The 24,355-nt window shown below is 41.6% G+C and overlaps 1 protein-coding gene across 2 annotated transcripts in view; it reads left to right on the top strand.

Annotated features, from left to right (window-relative positions):
- Nucleotides 1-24,355, top strand: part of Ube2cbp (ubiquitin-conjugating enzyme E2C binding protein) — a 157,743-nt gene that overhangs the window by 71,197 nt on the left and 62,191 nt on the right. For both annotated transcript variants that reach the window (NM_027394.2, XM_006511432.4), the window contains one exon: nucleotides 21,301-21,439. In NM_027394.2, coding sequence (NP_081670.1) covers nucleotides 21,301-21,439 — 139 coding nt within the window. The remainder of the gene's footprint in view (nucleotides 1-21,300; nucleotides 21,440-24,355) is intronic.

The following is a 24,355-nucleotide window of genomic DNA, read 5'->3' as shown; positions in this document are numbered from 1 at the left end:
GGCAGATGGATAAATAGAAAGAATGGATAAAACAGGCTGTGTGTATGGCTTAGCGGAGTGTACATACTTAGAAGGGATGAGAGCCTAATGTGTGCACACAAACAAACGCAAACCATGGGAAGGTTGGGTCGAGAGGTGGACATTCAGGAGAAGTTAAATAATCATTACTGGTTATTTACACGTTGGGAAAGGTTTCTATGTTGCTGAGTAAAAATTGATGACTTGATGACAAGTTTGGAAAACTGTATATAGTGATTCAAAATGAAAGCTCTATGCCACAGAGCATTAGAGCTGGCTCTTAAAGACTTAGTTTTGCTATTACTGTGGTGAAACGCCATGATCAAATCAGCTCGGGGAGGACAGGGTTGATTTGGCTTATTCTTCCATACCCTTGTTGATCATTGAGGAAGTCAGGACAGGAACTCAAAAAGGGCAGGATCCTGGAGACGGGAGCTGATGCAGAGGCTACAGAGGGGTCCTGCTTACTGGCTTTTTCTCTATGGTTTGCTTAGCCTTTCTTATAGAACACAGGACTATTAGCCGAGACATGGCACCACCCACAACGGGCTGTGTCCTCTCTTATCACTCACTAATTGAGAAAATGCCCTACAGGCTTGCCAATGATCTGATCTTATGGAGGCATTTTCTCAGTTGAGGCTCTTTCCTCTTAGCTGACTTTAGCTTGTATCAAGTTGACATAAAACTCTCCAGCATGACTGACACTTAACAACTTGACACACAAACATGTAACCATTAAGCCACAACCTTCCTTTCTCATTCATCCTCAAAGTTTCACATTAAAAAAATAAATGAAAGTGCCAAGGACTTTACAAGTTTAAACACATTAAAAGTTGTCTCTTTAAACGTATCAAGTTTCTTTTGAAATCCAAAATCTCTGCTAAACTCCAGTCTCTCTCTCTCTCTCTCTCTCTCTCTCTCTCTCTCTCTCTCTCTCTCCTCTCTCTCTCTCTCTCACACACACACACACACACACACACACTTAAATTTATTTAACTGTGGATGCCTGTAACATCAAAAAATAAATTACTTTCTTACTTGAAGAGTCAAGAACCAGGGTACAGTTACAATCAAAGCAAAGCAAAACAACTAAACTCTCAATAGTGTGAAAACCACAATGTCCAATGTCTGGGATCCACTCATGATCTTCTGGGTCCTCCAGAGGGCTTGGGTCACTTCTATGGTTCTGCTGTCTATAGCACACACACACACACACAGCTTGCCTTCTGAGTTCTGGCTGGCACCACTCCACAGCTGCTGCTGTTCTTCGTAGTTGTCTTGCAGTACTGGCATTTCCAAAGTGCTGGGGTCATTGGCTGCACTTTTCATCAATAGCCTCTCCTAGGCCCTCTTCATGGTGCCAGGCTTCAATTTCTCTGCCTGCATGACCCCTTCAATCCTGGGCCTTCTACTAACAGATACTGAGGCTGCACCTTCCCCAATGGCCTCTCCTGGCCTCTCACAGTGCCAAGCCTCAGCTCCTCTCCATGACCCCTTCTTGACTTCGAAAGCAGTATCACCTGGGTGACTTTTACACTACCAGGTTAGGCTGCCAGCATGAGGTACAGTCTTGGTTGCCTCTGGAACATAGCGTCTGTGTCCCGGTGACTCTCAGAAATTACTTCCCAGAAGATTTCACCTCAATGATGCTGGCCTTTTCTTAATCACTGTTAACTTTTTAGCTCCAGCTGACCAACATCAGTTGTTCCAGTAGAAAGGTTTTATGTTAGGGGTTCTGGTCTCTTGTTAATTGCAGCTGATTGATCCTTCAGCTCCAGCTGAATACACCGCAGATTCTTCATACAAATAGCCAGGTAATGTCTTTGCTTCTCTGAAACGTCACAAACCAGGCCTCCAACGTCTGCACCGCTCTCAGCATTCTTATCCTTCAAGGCTAACAGAACAGCTCTCTGAGCTCTCAACACCAATGGCTTTTGTAGCCCAAAGTTCCATAGTCCTTCCACAATCCTCCCCAAACACTACCCTGTTTTGTCACAGCAATGCTCTACTCCTGATACCAACTTGTCTTAGGACTACTTTTGCCAAAGCAACTTGGCAAGATAAGGGCATATTTGGCTTATACTTCCTCATTACTATTCAACATCAAAGAAGTCAGGACAGGAACACAAACTGGGCAGGAACCTGCAGGCAGGAACTGATGCAGAGACCTTGGAGGGGTGCTGCATACTGGCTTGCTCAGCCTGCTTTTTTATAGAACCCAGGACCACTAGCCAAGGGGTGGCACCATGGTGGCCACAGTGGGCTGGGTCCTACCCTATCAATCACTAATTAAGAAAATGCACTACAGGCTTGCCTACAGCCCAATCTCATGCAAGCATTTTCTCAATTGAAGTTCCTTCCTCTTAGATGATTTTAGCTTGGGTTAAGTTGACATAAAACTAGCCAGCACATTACCTCAAGGGTTAAACTCAGATGTCATTGGAAACTGTATCTCACTGAATAGAGCCTGGGATTATTCGAACAGAATGAATATGCGTTTGATATGGTGAGGTGGAGGAAAGGGAATAAAATATAAGCAGCTGGATGAGGACACGGAGGGCCTCAGGTGGCTGAGCATCTGAAGGACACAAAGGACAGGTTCCAAGAGAGATGATGTGGCAGAAGTGTTGGCCGAAGGTCACACAGAGAGGCAGTGCAGGTATGAAAAATTAAACAGGTTGGAAAATGTCAACCTGAACTTGGGGTTAAGAACTTCTCATCTGAAAGGGTCTCCCAGCAGTTAGAGATGGGAGGAAGCTGGTTGTATCCTTGATTTTAACTCTTCAAGTTGAGCATCTGTTTTAGCAGTTGAGTTGCTAGGCAGTGTCAGGAATAGAATATTTTAATTTTGGAGAAACCCAACTGTTAAAACAGCTGTTGAGTCTGTAAGACCTAAGAATGCTGTGATTAGGTTGCAGAACCTACTTGGATGCACACTCCAGGCTGGTTGGCCATTCGCGTGGTTTGATTAGAAACAGTGAGTAGAGGAGTGGATGTAAGTGGAGGGTCTGGCTGGGCTCTGGAAGTCTTTCCAATGAAGCCCCATTCACTGCTTTCTTTCAGTAAAGACCAAGCTTTCACCGAGTTCTTCCTCTCTTCCACCGAGTTCTTTGTAATTGAAATTACACGAATACTGTGCTCCGTGTGTTGGGGATAAAAGTGTTTCTCTTTCTTAGTGATTAAAAAGAAATGTCTTCCTGGTTCTGTGGCTATGTCTTTATCCTTCCTTTAATAATAGTTCCATATATGCTTAGGTCAGAGTAAGCAGTTGTTTGTATCATTTATTTTCCTTTTTCCCTTATGTGAGAAAAGCATCTTATGATACAACCTTCAAATTTGTTCATTCACATCTGGCTAAACATCAGTGTTGCCAATGACAAAAAGACCTGCAATTTTGAACTCAGGCCAGTAAGTTTGTTTGTTTGTTACCCTCCCCCCATGGAGTAAAATACTGATTGAATTACTATAAGGTAAATCATCTTATTTAAAATCGAATGACCTGAAAGATGGCTCAACAGATAAAGGTGCTTACTACCAAGTCTTGGGATCTGAATGCAGTGCCCAGAACCACAATGTACAAGAAGACAGAGAAATAAATAAATGTTTTTCTAAAATGTGACTGGCAGGATGGCTCAGAAGGTAGGGTACTTGTCACCAAATCTGCAAATCTTAGAGTCCTGTGATCAAATTCCCCACAGGCAACCTCTGCTAGCATGCTGGCCCTCATCCTTGCATGTTCCTTTCACACACATACATACATGTATAGATACATATATGTCTATCTATCTATCTATCTGTCTGTCTGTCTATTTATACACATAGTGACATTGTTAGACAGCTTAGTTTTAAGTTTACATGAATTGCTATTACTGGCATGTGCTATTCATTATTTTGCCTTTAATTGGGGAGGAGAGGTTTGGAAACAGCAGAAAGCCTCGTCCATACTAAGGAATGATTATTTTTTAATGAATCAAAACATTGTAACTATTTTCCACATCAGATTGGTCCTGAGTTTAGGAGTTTTATACTTTATAGTAAGTACTTGCTTATTTTTACTAAAGCATCTCTATCTATCTATCTATCTATCTATCTATCTATCTATCTATCTATCTATCTACACACACACACACACACACACACATTTTGAATGCTTTTGTCAAAAACTGAACAAGTTGTAAGATTGAGGAGGCTTTCTTGGTTGCCTTGGTAAATCTTACTGTTTATTTTCATTTGATTTAGGTATTTGTTTAGCTATAAGTTTAACTTTTGTTATTTTAAAAGTAATTGAGCTGTTTCCTTTGGCTTGTTCTTTTGTATGTTTGGTGTTTAGAGATATCCTTCACTATGTAACCTCAGCTGGCCTTGAACATGTGACAAGGCTCCTGCCTTGGCTTTCTGAGTTACAGTGTGTTCTTTTAAACCGAACTGAAACTAAATTTTTCTGACATTAGAATCGTTGTTGTTGTTGTTTTAATATTAGGTAAAAACCTTCAGTGTTTTCTTATTTTAACACTCAGAAATAAGTTTTCATTGCAGTATGAGTTCAGTCAGAGGAGAGTGGTGTTCGCATGATTTTAGGTTATATTAATATTGCTAATTGGATAAAAGAACAAATTAACTTTTCTGTTAGCTAGTTGATGAAGCCGGGTGTGTAGTCCCTTCACTTTCTTGCAGGAACTTTAAATACTGTCCAGGTGCTGACTCTGGGCACCACACACAGTTACACTCTGCTGTACTCTTCAGGGATAATCATGACTTTACATTTCTTTTTCATGCTATGATATGAACTGATGAGAACAGCATCTTCAAAGTAAATGCAATGTAGAATAGTGAGAGCGAATTAGAGAGAAAGGGAGAGAGAGCTGGGTTCAATGGTATGGCAGGGAAAAAAACCAATAGCAACTGGCCTTTGAAGATTACAATGAAATGCAAATGGGGGCTCTGAAGCCCTTTTCAACTATATTTGGTTCTTAATCCACACAGTCTTTGAGGCATATTTGCTAGTGCTATCAGAGGTCTCTAAGCGTCAGGTAATGAGTAAGCCCCAGTTGTAAGATGGAGGAGGCTTTCTTGGTCGCCTTGGTAACTCTTAATGTTTGTTTTTGATTTAGACAAGCCAGATTCTTAAGAAGCAGTTGGTTTCCCCATTGGTAGAAATATTTTCTCTATGACAGATAACTAGGCAATTCTCTCGACTCTTCCAGCTTTCTTTTTTTTTTTAAATCAGTGCTTTACTTAATCATATAAATTAGAAGATTTTTGAGCAAACTCTTTTGTTAAGTTACAGCAGAAACAGCAGCAGACAGATTTACAAGTCCCTAGTAGCATGTTGCTTTTAGGGCTTCAAACAGTTGTTAGCATAACTTTTATTGGAAGACCCCTAAGGAGATTTATTTTAAAAATTAACTGGTAATGATTATGTCATTATTTAAGAAAACAAGTACTTCTCCTCTCGTGTGTGTGTGTGTGTGTGTGTGTGTGTGTGTGTGTGTGTGTGTGTGTGTAAGTACACTTTGGTACACATGCATATGGAAACCAGAGAACAACCTTGAATATTATCCATAGCCTGCTGTCTGACTCTTGAGACAGGGTCACTCACTAGCTTAGAGATCCCAGTTAGACTGGAATTGCTGGCAGGTGAGCTCCAGGAATCCTCCTATCTCTACGTTCCCATCCCTGGAATTGCAAGACACAACACTATGTCTGGCATTTTTTATGTTCCGGTAGCTCAACTGGAATCTCTGTGTATGCAGGGTAAGGGCTTTGTGAAGGACCATTCCTCTGATATCGTTTCTCTCTCTAATCTCTTCCAACTAGGTGTGAATCTAGAGTGTCTTAGGATTTCTATTGCTTTGATGAAATGACCATGACCAAAAAGCAAGTTGGAGAGAAAAGGTTTTATTTGGTTTACACTTCCATATTAGTGTTCATTATTGTAAGAAGTCAGTACGGGAACTCTTTCAGGTCAGAAGTCTGGAGGCAGGAGCAGATGCAGAAGTTGTGGAAGACAGCTGCTTACTGGCTTGCTTCACATGTGCAGTAGTCAGCTTTCTTTCTTCCTTTAAACATCCCAATTACTGCCCTCCTCCCGTTCCCCCTAACAGAGTACCTTCTCTCTCCCCTTATCTTCTGAAAGGGTGGGGACTTCCTGGATAGCCCCACACCCTGATATATCAAGGGTTAGGCACATCTTCTCCCACTGAGGCCAGACAAGGCAGCCCTGTTGGAGAACAGATTCCATAGTCAGGCAACAGTGTTAGAGAAAGCCCCTGCTACAATTGTTGGGGGACCCACATGGAGACAAAACTGCACATGTGCTACATATGTGTCAGGGGCCTCCTTCTAGCCTGTGTGTTCTCCTTGGTTGGTAGCTCAGTCTCTGAGAGGTCCCAGAGTTCTGGTTGGTTGACTGTATTTGTCTTCCTGGAGTTCCTATTCCTTCTATGGCCTTCAGTGCTTCTTCCAACTCTTCCATAAGAGTCCCCGACTTTGTCCACAATGTTTAGCTGTGGGTACCGGTATCTTTCAGTCAGCTTCTGAATGGAGCTTCTCAGAGGACAGTTATGCTAGGCTCCTGTCTGCAAGCATAGTAGAATATCATTAATAGTGTCAGGGATTGGTGCTTACCCATGGGATGGGTCTTAAGTTGGTGCACAAATTAAAAATGGCTTAAGATATGTTTGAGAGCTAGTTGCAGTATAATTGTCTAGTCTGGACTCAAACTGTAGGCATATTAATAAATCAAATGAAATTTAAACACTGATTACAGATTGAATAATAGTGAACTTTTTTTAAAAAGTAGATTAAGTTTTATTGTGGGTATCTTTTCAAAAAAGGATATCTTGTGTGGGATCTTCTCCAGAATAATTCAGGACATATGGTAATATGTCAGGTTGTTGGTAAAACCAAGTTGTTTCTTAGAGAATATTGGTGTAATGTACATTATGTTGGAGAATTGTCAAAATGTTCTCCTGTCCCAGACTCCAGCATGTTTATCTCAGATACCCTCTACTACTTCCTGTCTAGGGCAGGCTGCTCCTCCCACCCAACTCTGCAATAAAACAAAAAGTAGCTAGCAACTAAAGGGTTTTTTTTTTTTTTTCAGTCCTTTGTTTTTTTTTTTGTTTTTTTTTTTTATATTTTTACTATAGTATTTTAGGTTGTCTCTGTATTCTTTTTTTTTCCATTTTTTATTAGGTATTTAGCTCATTTACATTTCCAATGCTATACCAAAAGTCCCCCATACCCACCCACCCCCATTCCCCTACCCACCCACTCCCCCTTTTTGGCCCTGGCGTTCCCCTGTACTGGGGCATATAAAGTTTGCATGTCCAATGGGCCTCTCTTTCCAGTGATGGCCGACTAGGCCATCTTTTGATACATATGCAGCTAGAGACAAGAGCTCCGGGGTACTGGTTAGTTCATAATGCTGTTCTACCTATAGGGTTGCAGATCCCTTTAGCTCCTTGGGTACTTTCTCTAGCTCCTCCATTGGGAGCCCTGTGATCCATCCATTAGCTGACTGTGAGCATCCACTTCTGTGTTTGCTAGGCCCCGGCATAGTCTCACAAGAGACAGCTACATCTGGGTCCTTTCGATAAAATCTTTGTTTTTATTACTAATTTATACTTTCATATTTTCATCCACAGTTTCCCCTCTCTCCCTCCACCTCCTCCCTCCCCATCCACTCTTCCTCCTTTCCCTTTAGAAAAGGATAGGCTGTCTGGGAATATCAACCAAACATGGCATATCAAGTTGTGATACAATTAGGCACCTCCCTCATAGTAAGGCTGGAAGAGTCAACCCAGTAGGAAGACAAAGGTCCCAAAAGCAGGTGAAAGTATCAGTCCCCTCTTTCTCAGTTAGGAGTCCCACACTAAGACCAAGCTACATAACTGTAACATGCATAGGGCCTCAGCTGACCCATGCAGGCTCCCTGGTTGTCAGTTTAGTCTCCGTGAGCACTTGTGAGTCCATGTTCGTTGATTCTCTGGATTTTCTTTTGGTTTCCTGTCTCCTACAATCCTTTCCTTCCTCACCCCCTCTTCAGCAGCATTTCCTGAACTCTGCCTAATGTTTGGCCGCGGGTTTCTGCATCTGTTTCTGTAAGTTGCTGGATAAAGCCTCTGATGACAGTTGAGCTTGACACCAGTCTATATGTATAGCAGAATATCATTAGAAATCATTTCATTGACTTTTTTCCCAGTCATGTTTGGTTCTATCCTAAGTCTCTGAGCTATCCAGCCTCTTGTGCAGTCCTATGTGCAGTGTCAGAGGTGGACTCTTTCTTATGGCATGGATATTAAGCTGAACCAGTCATTGGTTGGCTACTCCCACAATTTCTGTGCCCCCATTTACCCAAGCACATCATGCTAGCAAGACAAATTATAGGTCAAAGGTTTTGTTGCTGGCTTGGTACCCATAGCCCTCCATAAGTCTTACCTGGTTATAGGGGATAGATGGTTCAGGATCTGTATCCCCCATTGCTAGGAGTAATAGCTAGGGTCACCCTTGTAGCTTTCTGGAAGTTTCTATTGCATTAAGCTTCTACTTTACCCCTAAATTGTCCCCCAGTTCCAATTGTCTCTTCCAGTCCTCTCTCTCTCCCTGCATTTTCTTCCCACCTGATCCCTCCTATTCCCATCTCCACCCACTCAAAAACAATGAGATCATGAAATTTGCAGGCAAATTAATGGAGCTAGGAAAAAAAAATCTTCCTGAGTGAAGTAACTCAGATCAAGAAAGACAAACATGGTATGTACTCATTTCTAAGTAGATATTAACTACAAAGTAAAGGATAATCATACTACAATCCACAGACATAGAGAGGTTAATAACAAGGAGGACTCTGTCAGGAGCTATCTAGGATAGACTAAGGCTAGTAGGTGGCCTAGTTGGAAATGGCTCACAGCTTTTGTATGGTCTGTGATGGGTGAGCTCTATGAGGCAAGATCCCAAAGAGACTTCATCTCAGAACTGCTTCTTGCTGATGTTATTATGCCATTCCTGGGCATTACCCAACTCTATTGATCAGATATCTTGCAGGTCAACATAAAGATGAACTTTCATGAATTAATGTTGTTTAGATGAATTAATGATTCTAAAGAATTCCTGATTTGATTCAAATAATTTTAGGAAGAAAGTTTTAAGAGATGGTCTTGTTTTGCTAGAAATATGTAATAAAGTTAGAGTCAAGAATAAAATGTGTCAGGGATCTGCAACCCTATAGGTGGAACAACATTATGAACTAACCAGTACCCCGGAGCTCTTGACTCTAGCTGCATATGTATCAAAAGATGGCCTAGTTGGCCATCACTGGAAAGAGAGGCCCATTGGACACGCAAACTTTATATGCCCCAGTACAGGGGAACGCCAGGGCCAAAAAGGGGGAGTGGGTGGGTAGGGGATTGGGGGTGGGTGGGTATGGGGGACTTTTGGTATAGCATTGGAAATGTAAATGAGCTAAATACCTAATAAAAAATGGAAAAAAAAAAGAATAAAATGTGTCCACTCCTCATAATGGTAAATAAAGTTTGTATAATAAGAAATATAATGAGCTTTCATAATTACACTAAAAAGAGAAATAGGCTTGATACAAATTTGTGTTCAAGGAAAAACATTTAGGTACAAGGATGAAGTCATAGGTATGTACTATGATAAATTGACGCTTTGTAAAACTGTTGCATTGAACTTATAATGAGCTTATAGATTGAAACACTGCTTTGAATTTACTATCAACATCCATCTGTAACTCCCATTTTATGTAACATTTTATCTCAAGTAATTTTCTAAAGACCTTTTGATATAAGAAGGTATACAAGGGCCAGAGAAAAGAAATAAAGTGGTTGGATGATTTGGTTTGGGGGGGCTCTTCCCCATCCATCTATCTCTCACTCCATCCATCCATCCATCCATCCATCCATATGGATGTCTGTCTATATGTGTGTGCGTATATGTGTGTGTGTGTGTAAGCATGCATGAATACTGTGGAGTATATGTGACAGGTGGTTGGGACCAACAAAAATGTAAATGTGTTAATGTGTGAATGAAAATGTAAATGTGTGAATGAATGTATGTTTTTATGTGCCTGTGTAAAAGATTTTAATTCTCTTTCTTCCTCTCTGGTTCACAAAGAGTTAACCAGCCAAGACAGTAAGGAGCTCCTGGCTGCCTGGCCAGGGAAGGGAGCACTAGCAATAAATCCTTTACCTAATCTCCCTGCTGTTAGCAAACATGTCTATAGAGCCAGCAGCCTGCAGCTTCTGGCCTCAGAGTAATTTAAAGTCAAGATAGGTATATGTACAAGCCTGCAATCCCACCAACAATGGAGGAGTGTTCCTCTTTCTCCACATCCTCGCCAGCATCTGCTGTCACCTGAATTTTTGATCTTAGACATTCTGACTGGTGTGAGGTGGAATCTCAGGGTTGTTTTGATTCGCATTTCCCTGATGATTAAGGATGTTGAACATTTTTTCAGGTGCTTCTCTGCCATTCGGTATTCCTCAGGTGAGAATTCTTTGTTCAGTTCTGAGCCCCATTTTTTAATGGGGTTGTTTGATTTTCTGAAGTCCACCTTCTTGAGTTCTTTATATATGTTGGATATTAGTCCCCTATCTGATTTAGGATAGGTAAAGATCCTTTCCCAATCTGTTGGTGGTCTCTTTGTCTTATTGACGGTGTCTTTTGCCTTGCAGAAACTTTGGAGTTTCATTAGGTCCCATTTGTCAATTCTCGATCTTACAGCACAAGCCATTGCTGTTCTGTTCAGGAATTTTTCCCCTGTGCCCATATCTTCAAGGCTTTTCCCCACTTTCTCCTCTATAAGTTTCCGTGTCTCTGGTTTTATGTGAAGTTCTTTGATCCATTTAGATTTGACCTTAGTACAAGGAGATAAGTATGGATCGATTCGCATTCTTCTACATGATAACAACCAGTTGTGCCAGCACCAATTGTTGAAAATGCTGTCTTTCTTCCACTGGATGGTTTTAGCTCCCTTGTCGAAGATCAAGTGACCATAGGTGTGTGGGTTCATTTCTGGGTCTTCAATTCTATTCCATTGGTCTACTTGTCTGTCTCTATACCAGTACCATGCAGTTTTTACCACAATTGCTCTGTAGTAAAGCTTTAGGTCAGGCATGGTGATTCCACCAGAGGTTCTTTTATCCTTGAGAAGAGTTTTTGCTATCCTAGGTTTTTTGTTATTCCAGATGAATTTGCAAATTGCTCCTTCTAATTCGTTGAAGAATTGAGTTGGAATTTTGATGGGGATTGCATTGAATCTGTAGATTGCTTTTGGCAAGATAGCCATTTTTACAATATTGATCCTGCCAATCCATGAGCATGGGAGATCTTTCCATCTTCTGAGATCTTCTTTAATTTCTTTCTTCAGAGACTTGAAGTTTTTATCACACAGATCTTTCACTTCCTTAGTTAGAGTCACGCCGAGATATTTTATATAATTTGTGACTATTGAGAAGGGTGTTGTTTCCCTAATTTCTTTCTCAGCCTGTTTATTCTTTGTGTAGAGAAAGGCCATTGACTTGTTTGAGTTAATTTTATATCCAGCTACTTCACCGAAGCTGTTTGTCAGGTTTAGGAGTTCTCTGGTGGAATTTTTAGGGTCACTTATATATACTATCATATCATCTGCAAAAAGTGATATTTTGACTTCCTCCTTTCCAATTTGTATCCCCTTGATCTCCTTTTGTTGTCGAATTGCTCTGGCTAATACTTCAAGTACTATGTTGAAAAGGTAGGGAGAAAGTGGGCAGCCTTGTCTAGTCCCTGATTTTAGTGGGATTGCTTTCAGCTTCTCTCCATTTACTTTGATGTTGGCTACTGGTTTGCTGTAGATTGCTTTTATCATGTTTAGGTATGGGCCTTGAATTCCTGATCTTTCCAGAACTTTTATCATGAATGGGTGTTGGATCTTGTCAAATGCTTTTTCTGCATCCAACGAGGTGATCATGTGGTTTTTGTCTTTGAGTTTGTTTATATAGTGGATTACATTGATGGATTTTCGTATATTAAACCATCCCTGCATTCCTGGAATAAAACCTACTTGGTCAGGATGGATGATTGCTTTAATGTGTTCTTGGATTCGGTTAGCGAGAATTTTATTGAGGATTTTTGCATCGATATTCATAAGAGAAATTGGTCTGAAGTTCTCTATCTTTGTTGGATCTTTCTGTGGTTTAGGTATCAGAGTAATAGTGGCTTCATAAAATGAGTTGGGTAGAGTACTTTCTACTTCTATCTTGTGAAAAAGTTTGTGCAGAACTGGAATTAGATCTTCTTTGAAGGTCTGATAGAACTCTGCACTAAACCCGTCTGGTCCTGGGCTTTTTTTGGCTGGGAGACTATTTATAACTGCTTCTATTTCTTTAGGGGATATGGGACTGTTTAGAAGGTCAACTTGATCCTGATTCAACTTTGGTACCTGGTATCTGTCCAGAAATTTGTCCATTTCGTCCAGGTTTTCCAGTTTTGTTGAGTATAGCCTTTTGTAGAAGGATCTGATGGTGTTTTGGATTTCTTCAGGATCTGTTGTTATGTCTCCCTTTTCAGTTCTGATTTTGTTAATTAGGATTTTGTCTCTGTGCCCTCTTGTTCTATAAGAGAGCAAGCTGAGCAAGCCAGGGGAAGCAAGCATCCCTCCATGGCCTCTGTATCAGCTCCTGCTTTCTGACCTTCTTGAGTTCCAGTCCTGACTTCCTTTGGTGATGAACAGCATTGTGGAAAGTATAAGCTGAATAAATCCTTTCCTCCCCCCCCCCAAAAAAAAAAAAAAAAAAAGATAGGTATATGTTATTATAGAAAGCATGGATCTCCCTGGGAAAGGGAAATAGACTAGAGATAACTAAGGGTTTTAAAAACATTGTCAAGTAAACTTTCCAGCTGAGGTTAGTTACTGTTGCTTCTTTGAAACTATAAAAATGTAGTGGACAGTGAGAGAGAGAAGGTAGAAGCTTGGAGGGGATGGAGAACTCTGCTTAGGACTCTGCTGAGAACTCCAGCTGTTGCAAACTGGCTCGGCTTCTCCAGTCTGTTTCTGCTGGGTGGTTGGGAATTCATTGATGGTGTTGTTTAGCTACTACTATTTGTTCTTTTCATTGGAAGTGTCATTGGCGAGAATGCTCTGCTCCATCTGGGACACCTTCAGTCAGAAGCTCTAGCTGCTCTCTGGCTGATTTCTGCTGAGTGTCTGTTAGCCCCTGACTTGATGGTGTTGCCTTTTGTTTCTTTCTCAGCTAAGCTACTCCATTCCTTTCAGTCCGATATTTTAAGTACCCATGATGCTGTTGTGCTCTGTCTCTACTGATTCTGTTACTCACTATTTATTCTCTTACATTTCCTTTCTCTATATGTAATAAATGGGCTCATACAGTAATTGTGGACCATTTTCTAGACTGTTCAGTACAGATGGTTTGAAGTTGACTGTTGGAAATGCTACCAAACCCCGCCTGCTACATAGTGTGTCAATCAGTGGAAAAAAAAAAATGTTACAAATGGAAAGTTTGTAAAGATGAGTTTATAAAGATGAGAGAGGTCCAATTCACCTGTCCAAAGGTTCACCTGTCCAAAGGTAGAGATCTTTAATGGAATGAGGGTTGAGAAAAGTGATTGGAGTTTAGGGAAGCTCCATTGGTTTGCACACGTGCAAAAGAGCTTTCCTGTAGGACTGATGCCTGGCAGAGGTGCCCTCCATGCCTATAAAGTCACTGGTTTTTAGAATCTACAGAAGACCAGACATTAAGAGCAGATGTAGTGGATTGGTCTACGGCCTAACTCAGAGTTTTCCTCAGTTCTGTGAGCATGAACTTGGTAGACCTGTCTCTTGCTTTTGTGTATTTGAGATTTTCTATGACACAAAGGGTTTTGGCTTTTGTTTTCGATCTAAGGGAGCAGCTGGCCTCTTTAAATAGGCTTACAATTTTATGTTCTCAGTGAAATCACTCCAATTAGGAAGTTTCAGAGAGGTTGTCTATAGACCAGATTCTCTTTAAAGTAGCTCAGTCGGCAGAATGCTTACCCAGAATGCATGATGCCCTGGGTCCAATCCCCAGTACCCAGTACCTCACCCCTGTAAACCCAGCACTTGTGAGGTGGTAGCAAGAAAATTGCAGTGAGTTTTGAGGCCAGCATGGGCTACATTGTAAGCCCGTTCGTGAGTCCCCAAACAAATAAAACTTATTAATATGCCAAAGGGTTATATTTTGAATGCTCTAAATTGTGTTTTGTTTTTGGTGGTCTTGGTATATTCTTATGTTCCCACCAATTCGTGTCTTGCAATAATGTAATCATTTCTAACAAACAAAACCTCAATTCCTGGTAATCTCAATTTGTAGGCAAGAATTAATATGCTGTTTTGAGACTGTTCTATTGCTATATTTGTTTACATTTATTTATCCTACTTTATGGGTATGAATGTTGTACCTTCATGTAAGTATATGCATGCAGTGTCCACAGAGGTCAGAAGAGGACATTGTATCCCCTAGAACTACAGTTAGGAATGGTTATGAACCACCTCACCATATAGAGGTGCTGGAGATCAAACCTTTTGCTCTGCAAGAGCAAGCCAGTGCTCTTAGCTGTCGAGTCATCTCTCTAGCCCATCATTACATTACTTAAAGCAGAACTGTTTCCCTTGGACATTTTTTTAAAGACAATGTTTCATGTAGCCCAGGCTGGATCATTGAGAATGAATGACCTTGATATTCTTATCGTCTTACCTCTGCCCCCAGAGTGCTGAGAGCACAGGTGTAATGCTGACTTTCTGCTGTTCTGGGGTCACATCAGGCGTTCAAGTGTACGAGGCAGCACTCTGCTAGCCCAGGCTGTCTTCAGGCCTTCAATGGACTTTTTGGTCCTTGGGAGGTTTTCCTTGACAAGGTCACAGGTCTTACTAGCGATTTGAAAAGTAGAACTTTCAAGAACCATATACCCCAATTCTGGCTTTCTAGAGTTCTTTAATTTAGATAATTAGTATGATTTTTTAATAGATGTATTTATTTTATGTCTATGAGTACAGTATAGCTGTACAGATGGCTGTGAGCCACCATGTGGTTGCTGGGATTTGAACTTAGGACCTTCGGAAGAACAGTCAGTGCTCTTAACCACTGAGCCATCTCTCCAGTCCCCAGTATAATTTTTTTTTTTAAACCAAGGTTTTTCTGTAATTTTTTTCCAGAAAAAAATGTCATGTGGATTCTGTTCATTACTTAATAAATCATATTTAAAATGTATTAGGAACATGCATTTACATGGTATGTTTTTATGAGTTAGTTCTCTGTCTCCCTGTCTGTCTGTCTCTCTCTGTTTTCCTGTTTGTCTCTGTCTCTCTGCCTTTCCCTCTCCCCTTTCTCTGCTTCTTCAGAACCTCATGTAGCCCTGGCAGGCCTTGTACTCTCTAGATAGCCAAGGATGTTCTTAAGCTTCTCTTCCCCCTGCCTCTACCTCCCAACTGCTAGAGTTACAGGCTGCAGCACCTTCTAATACTGGGGATGGGATCTGTCCTGTGGCCATGCACAGACAAGTATGCTTTTGAACTCAGTGGGTAGCAGTGTTAACATGACTTACCAGAAACCCTGAAGCAGTCCATTTAGTTCTTTTTTTTTTTTTTTTCTCTTCTGTGTCCTTGAGAGTAGTTGCTTCAGTTTGTTTGCTTGTGCAACTTCCATATCAAACAGGTTTATAGTCATGATTCTATGACTCCCTTGTGGTCCCTTACCTAGTTGTGGTCCCTTGCCTGCTTTCTTATTTTGAGAGACTAAATCTGTGGTTTTATTATTATAGTTTTTCAGTTGCATTTCTGACATCTGTAGGCTTGAGAAGTATTATATTTAGGTATCTTTTGTATGCTGTTGTCTTCAGTTCTAGCATTTAAAAGTCCGTATTGTCTACTAACATGTGAGAGATCCAAGATCTAAGTTCATGTCTTTCATCTTGGTTTTCTCATATTGCTAGCACTTTTTCTTCTCAGGCAATATGTTGAACGGTTTGGAGATACGTTAATTTTCAGTGTTCAGTTTCTATGCCACCCCTGCCATTCCAATTTGCATTGCACTGAATGACTTCTATGCTCTCACCCTCTGTTTTTTCTGGGTTGTTTTCCTGATATCGATTGGCTTGTTCATTCTCAATATCACCATTTTCGTTAGAAGTGGAAGCCTGACATTTCCTCCCTTTCCTGTTGTCTTGAAATAGACAGGCCATATAGTGAGCTCTCCTGGGAGTTTTCCTGATGCAAAGGTTTAGCAAAGTGGACAGAGTGGCCTCTGATTGCATTTCAGACTCTCAGACTCTGGTCACCAACTGACAGTTCTGGCCTCTTAGGAAAAGCTTTTCCTTCCCTGCTTAAAAGTCAAGGAAATGGCTTTCGACTGATGTTTGGTTCCTTGTTCCCTTTGAAGTATCTTTCCTGTTGATTCCTAGTGGGGGATGACTGATTCCCATCTAATAGTTATGATGCTTTGCAGGAAATACCAGAAGTAAAGCCTGAGTCTGCCCCATGTCTCACAACAGGCTTTGATCATCGTTGTTATCAGATGTGCACTGATGTGTGAGTCATGGGTGGGTAGGTACAAGTGACATCTCAGCTGTGTCAACATGTGTCTTCAAACCCATGTCATAACTGCTGTGTTTTAATGTAAACTGAGTTCTAACTATGTCCCGACACTTCCCCCTCCTCTCTGCATCTGTCCTGTCTCCTCTCCTTTCTTCTCTCCTACACTCCCACACTGCTCCCTTAATTGAAGAAAGAATGTAAAAATATTATGTAAAGATTTAGAGGAAAGATACCCAGAACTCTTTTTCTCCTAAGCTACCACTTTTATTTTTCAAGTAATACTGTCTTCATCTATGAATTAATGTAATTGAAATAAGAGGCAGTTTGTAAATTTTAACATTGACAGTTGGGGCTGGTTGACTGTGAGAAGCCTGGGCCATCTTAAATCTGGCTGCTTCGACTAAGTGCACAAAACATTTATTCAGATCGCTTAAAGTGAGGGTGGGGGCTTGGGATACCTGAAAGTTATTGATTGTTGACCTTTGGGGTTACAATCTTTTAGGATGGAAGCAACTAAATAATATCTAGGATAGTTTTTATGGTAGAGCACAGAGTGTGGGGTCTGGCTGAGAAGGGTCATACTCGTGTTTCTTTCCCGTCACAGCCCGGCTCCAGGGTCAGGACAAAGAAGCCTGTGCTGAATCACAGAATGTCGTAAGAGCTGGGTTGAAACCATGTAGATTTTCGTAATCACATAGAAATATGGATAGCTACTTTCCTTTGTAACTTTTGACACCATCAGTGTAAAAAAATGTCCTTCCATATAAATCATGATGCTGTAACATATTATATGAATTAAGTATTATTTTTTGGTTTTTTGTTTGTTGGTTGGTTGGTTGGTTTGTTTAAGTCACCAGACTGTATATGTTTAGCAAGGATGACGTGCTTGTGCGTGACAAGCCAGTGCTAAAGTATGCCATTTTTGCTTGAATGCTCTTTTTGATGGTTCACACCATAGACAGCGATTTAAACAGTTGAAACCTGGGGCTGGAGAGATGGCTCAGCGGTTAAGAGCACTGACTGCTCCTTCAGAGGTTCTGAGTTCAATTCCCAACAACCACATGGTGGCTCACAACCATCTGTCATGGAATGCGATGCATTCTTCTGGTGTGTCCGAAGAGAGTGACAGTGTACTCACTTAAAATAAATAAATAAATAAATAAATAAATAAATAAATAAATAAATAAATCTTTTTTTAAAAAGCTGAAACCTTTACTCAACATTGAAACATGCTTTTCTCTGCACCAGAATCGATAGCAACATCATAAAAGGAACTTTTTTCTGGACAAGATAAAAAAAGTGTGTGAAGGGAAAAAAAAAAAAAAAAGACAAAGCTATTTCCCTCTAAGGAAAATAGTCAGTGATGCACTATTCCCATGCTCCTCAACCTTTGTGTCACGACCTTTGGGGCTTGAGTGACATTTTCATAAGGTTAGAATATCAGATATACTGCATAAAGACATTTACATTTCGACTCACAATAGTAGCAAAATTGTAGTCACAGAGTAGCAACAGAGATAATCTTATAGTTGGGGGGTCACCACAACCTGAGGAACTGTAATGAAAGGGTCTCAGCATTAGGAAGATTGAAAACCACTGTGTTATACTGTTTTCTAATCTATTTCTTCATGATATATAGATATTTTGATTTAATATGAATATTTTCCCATGTGTGTCTGGTTACCTTTTTAATTCAAGCTTTGGAATACTCTATTTAATAAAATAATATCTTGAGGCAGACAAAAATAACTTCTTATAGAAGAATGAGCCTGTTCTGAGCTCTCTATGTACAGTAGAGAAAAGGTGGCTATACAGAGACAGGGATCAGCACAATCAGTTGCAAGAGTCTATTTCTTTCTGTGTGGAGAGGACCACCGTGTGCACAGCATACTCAGGTAACTGTGTAGAGTGATGGGGACAGGGTAGTCTTTGGATTCAAGTCAAGATGACCCCTCTGGTTCCACCATTTCACTCACCATGTGGTGCTGGCCAATCATGTGACCCTTCTGACTGCTGAAATAAACAGTGCCTGCCAATCAGGGCTCCTCTAGGTAATGAGACAAAACATACAGTCAGCAAGCCTGCTGTCTGGATGTGTCAGGCCCAGGAGAAATGATGGAAGAAACTTAAGATCTAGACTTATAAATTTTAAGCACACATCGTAGAGAAGAGCTTACAACCATAATAAACCCAGATAACTCTTTAAATATTTATTTGTATATTTATTGTTTTCTCTTCTACTTGCAAAACTATTACTGCCAAGGAGGGACTGGAAAATGGTGAGCCAGCAGTCCTGCCTTGAATGTGCTCTTCCTCAGAGTGCAGCAGGACTCGGCCAATCGCCGTGCTCACTTAAGTCAAGATGCCCTTCCCGAAGGCTCATGACCAGCCTGGGTTAGGCGTTAGCTCACTGGAGAGCTCCAAGGGACAGTCACAATCTAAGGAAGTATCCTGTGGCTTTTAAGAAGATGCAAGTTTGAAGCAAATATTTTTAGTATACATTAATTTTCAGAATGCAGATAGCTTCAGTGAGCCCTATTGTGGTTGGTGAGGTTCAAAGTGTGACTTCTGGGTGCTTAAATTGGTTTCTAAACATATTGTAAGGGGAGAACATTTCTAGTATACCTTCAAAGGCAAATAATACTGAATGTGGGACTAAGGATGTAGTGCTCTGGTACAGTGCTTGCTAAGTACGCACAGGCCCTGGGTTTGATCCCTAGAACTGAAAAGCAAAACTGAGGGTGTCTGTAAAATCAGCAGCTTTGAGGCAAGTGTCTAATCTTTATTTCCAAATAAGACTGCAAAGCAAGAGGAATGCATTCAGGTCTAATCCTAAGCCTGGAGGGGGTGAGATGGGAAGACATTCCCAGTAAGGGTACTGGCATGGCGGTGCAGTAAGTGCGGTAGTTGATATGCACGTGCTATTAAATAACAGCAAACAGGGTCTCTCCAGAGAGATGGTACTGTCTGCATCTTTTAGGAGAAGTTCAAGTCCTAGAAGGAATACGGGCTTTCTAGACCCAGAAGCTGCCTCTCTGGTCAGAGTACATAGTTCAGTGCTATACAGGACCGGAAGTTTAGCTCTGTGGCTTGGGGGAGGGTATAAAGAGAGAGGTGGGAGTGAGCCTGAGCCACTGGGCTGAATTGATGTTTTACTTTTAGAAAAGATAGCGTTGTCATCATCTCTAATTCAGAGAAATGTTGAGAATGTAATATAATGCGTAAAAGCAGAAAGAAGAACAGAAGCAACCCATGTAAAATAATAATCTCCACAGCACAGAATTCATTCAAACACTTCCGTGCTAAGTCCAGTCTTATATAGGAAAGTGGGTGCCGCCTGTTCTAGTCCCTCCAGTAGGCAGAGTTTGCTCTGCCACACACATCAGAAACTGATCAGCAGAATACATCATCTGCTTGGTGCTGGAACTAAGTACTACTGAGCTGCACAATGTCCGTGTCCCCTTATGCACTCAACCACCAATGCTCCTCAAACGGCAGTTACCACAGATCTGTATACAGTTAGATTTTTAGAGCTTGAGTTCATAGAAATGGCAAAAGAATACATATATGTATAAAGTAAATGTATGCATGCTGTGTGTTTCGTATGTCTGTTCTCTTTAGAAGAATGGTGGTGAGATGCTCTAGTGGGCATCACACAGGAAATCCTCAAGGAGACAGAAGCAAAAGCTGTACTGTTCGTGTATCACCTCTCAGCCTTGTCCCCTGGGGTTTCTCCTTAATTGGAGAACTTGAAAGTCAGGATTCTAGACACGGCCTTACCACTGTCTCCACGTCTGCCTCCTCTCAGACAGGGCCTCTTTCTGTGTCTAGTGCCCGGTGCTCAGTTTCCTGCTCTGTCACATGAAAGACTTTTCAACTGGGCTCCACAGATCCCACAAAGCCGCTTCAAGGGCCCCTCTGAAGGATGAAGGGCAACATCCTGCCAGTTCAGCCTCTTCAAACGGCATCTTGGCTTTTATTTGTGTGGCAGTTGGCCTGTCGCAAGACTTTTGAACAAAAGGATCCCAACACTTTAAAAGTCTGAAAGTCACTGACCCAGACATTTCCTAAGTCCCTCTACACGCAGATTGGTTCCACATCTATAAAATGAAAGTGACGGCTCTTGCTTAGGTGGCTGAAGGGTCATCAAGACATTCTGTGTGAACAGAGCCCGTGCAACATGGGAGACAGCGAATGTGTTAGCCATCACTTCCTCCACCCCTCCCAGATGGTCTCACCCATCAGCCTGGACATCCTATGACTCCTGTAATTTGAATATGAAGTAACTACCTGAAAAATGAGTGCTCTGTCTGCTTTATGCCAGCAACAGCATAAAAGTGGTTTGGACCTTTACCTTGTGAATATAAAAAACTTATTCTGTGGGTTTTTTTTTTTTTTTGTGCATGTGAACGTGTGTGTGTGTGTGTGTATGTATGTATGTACCCATGCCAAAGCACACACTGAAGGTCACCAGACTCAGTTTTGTCTTTTCCCCATGAGGGTCCTGGGGATCAGACTCAAGTCCTCAGACGTGGCAAAAAGCTCCTTTACCCACCAAGCCATACCTTGTTTATATCTTTACCTTTGATATATTCTTCTCACATAATGAGGACAGTATATAAACACGCGCACACGATGTAGTTCTCCTCCATGTCATGTTTTTAAAATAATTCCGACCAGGCATTTATGAAAGTTAACATATCTGTGTGTTTCAGGCTTGCTAGCTCCTGGGAAGGTGACATCAGCGTCCACCCTTTAACCCTGCCCTCTGCAACCTGTTTGGAGCTGCTGCTAATACTATCCAGGAACAATGCCTCCCTGCCTCTGTCCCTTCGCCAAATGAATTCCTTCCAGGTAAGAAACAGCTCCTTAATGAAGAGGTTTTTCAAAGATCTTGTCATTCACAGGAGAGAGTCCATGGCGAGCAAGTTTCAAATGACAATGATAGTCAGGAGCACAATGCTCTCTTCAGTGAGGGACCACGTGAAGCCTCAGAAGTCAGGCATTATCTAGCACGGGCAGACCCACAGCTCCATCTCCAGGTCTTGCCCTAACCTCTGTCTTCTTTTCCTCAAGAGAAGTGGCAAGAAGATCTGGCCAAGAGGTTCTCAGCCTTCCTAACACTGTGACAACAGCTTTTAAACAGCTCCTCATGCTATAGAGCACCCCCCAAACATAGAATAATTTCACTGCTACTTCATAACTGTAATTTTGCTACTGTTGTGAATTGTCATGAATATATCAATTCAGGATATATGTATGCAACCCCCATGACCTAATGGCTGAGAACCACTGCTCTAGAGCAAAGCCGTTGGGTCATTTTCAGTGGCTTGAAGGCAGATGCTGACTGGGCGTTTACTAGGGCTGGAGAATCCATGTTCTCAGGACCATTCTCTCTCCTCAGCCCCCCCTCAGCCCTTCTCCCCGCCCTGGGTATTTATTTGTATAGTTCCCTGCTGCTCATGTAGACTGGATGACAGGAGTATAAGTCTTCCTTAGCAGCCAATAAATTGTCACATGAGGTGGCAAATGGAAACTAAGGATGAGAGTTAAGTAGTGGCTTGTGCTGTGACCCTAAAGCTACTGAATAAAACTGAGTGCATCTCTCTGGCTTACAAGAGTAGAATAATATTCATAAGATCTCAGACACTGGTGGGAGAGGCACGCACTGCCAGGAAGTGAGTGCAGGTAGAGTGGGCAGTTCCTGGGAAGGGTTGCTGATATATTCTAGGACAGTGCCAAGAGCAGAAAGTGTGACTTAGTGTTTCTCTGTCGCATGGCAAACAGGACATGGAAAATTCAGGAAATGGATCAAAAGCATGTGTTCCAGTGTAATTTACTCCATATTTTCTTGGAGATCTGTTGTATCTGTTGTCTCTGTGAGTCACTTCCTTTGTCTGAACCGTGGGTGCCAACACAAAGTTCAGACACTGGCTTCTGTATCACTCTTTCTCTATTGTTAACCAACTTCAATCCCAGACATGTAGAGGGACCTTAAATCACACTCTCTCCTTCTGCAGGAGGGAAACTCCAGATGACCTCTGGTCTGCTGGAGACCAAACTGAAGCTGCATCATCGTTACTCCTCCTCAACACACACACACACACACACACACACACACACACATACACACCATGCTGAAATATTGTGAGTTGAGAAACATGAATGTAGGTAGAGGTGGATTCTATCATCTGTATCTTCCAGGGTGTCCACATATACTCTGTCATTTTACATTAATATAAAATGTTTTATTTGTATGCCACCTTGAACCAGATATGATTTAAAATTCTGTAATCAGTCCTTGTAATGAGTAGCACAAACCTTTGATTATGACCATCTCTTTCTATGGAGAGAGGTACAACTTAGCAGCCATTTCAGGAGAGCAACATTCATAGTATATTCTCTTCTGTCTCTCATGGAGTATTTGAGATTTTTATATCAGGTGGCGGTCCCTACTTCTGGAATTTTATGCCATATTAGGGGAGATAGGATAGTCTTTCATGTATGATCTAAACTGAGAATAATTTTATTACAAAGCAACCTGAACAGAAGTTTCAACGAGCTTAGAAGTCCAGGAATAATCTAAATAGAGGCAGAGGGAGTTGAGAGAAGGAACTGATATTTTTTTTACCTTCACCCTTTAAGGGTGGCATCTCAGCATCATATAAACACAGATGCATGGAAGAGCATCCTTTCATCAGTGACATCAGTGTGCTCCCAGCATCTCTAATGACAGGAGCTTTGAGATCTGTCAGAGCATCAGTGGCTGGGTCTTTCCCATGGCCTCCTGACTTCTGGTCTCTGTCCTTTGCTGAGTGATCATCACAGAACATGAGAAACTTTGCAGAGTCTTATGAACAACGCCTGTTGAAGTCCATCCCTGTCCTTACCCCAGGAAAGATGTGGGATGTATTCTCTCCAGGAGCATTCTGGGAATGACCCTCAGCAGGCCCTAACTCCACATAAAGCATCAGAGAAAATAGAGAAGGCTCCTGGCAGCACTGGAGAGACATATTCTTCATTTCATCTTTGTGACACCTACTTAGTCATTTCATCTTTGTGACACCTACTTAGTCATTTCTGAGCATTGAGAGAAGAGCTGCTAGTTCTGCCTGCATTTGAGCTGGGTTTTAATGGGAACTCATTAGAGGGCCACACATTCTCTCTAAGAGCTCTTTTAGCAAGAGCTGCGAAGTAGCAGAATAACTTGGTTATGATGCCCAGCCTTATCTTTCCAGTTCTCTACTTCCCAGGCTGTGGCAATGACTGCGAGCAGAGCTGAATTCACTCTCTGTATTATAACGTGTCGTTTTTGGTGCAAATGTCACAATTCTAGCTTCCTGAGCTCTGTGATAACATGTAATCTCCCCAGTATGGTTATCTGCAAATAGATGCAGATTTCTTCGAGAATCACTGCTTTTAGTTACTGTGGAGGCCCCAAGAAGAGGATGGGCGTAATCATTCCTTACTTAGAATTTTCCCCATGGCTTTCTGCTCTGATAAAAGGAAAACCCCCACTGCTCATTGTTCTGCCCTGTGAAGCTGAGCTGCACTGGACCCTGCTGTCCTTTCTCTCCTCACTCCTGTGCTCCCAGGCCACAGCAACAGTGTTCTGGTTGTTTTCTCCGCTATTAGGAGAATATTCTGTGCCAGGTCTTTCTACATGGCTGGTTCTCTCTTGCTTTTGGGTCTCAGATCAGGTGTCCCCTCCCACAAGAGCTTAGTTTGACTCCCTCCCTGAGTTCCCTTCTCCTCATCACTGTTATTTTT

Source organism: Mus musculus, chromosome 9 (genome assembly GCF_000001635.26).
Source record: "Mus musculus strain C57BL/6J chromosome 9, GRCm38.p6 C57BL/6J".
In the NCBI taxonomy this organism is placed as follows: Eukaryota; Metazoa; Chordata; class Mammalia; order Rodentia; family Muridae; genus Mus; species Mus musculus.
This window is presented reverse-complemented; position numbering and strand designations above follow the sequence as displayed.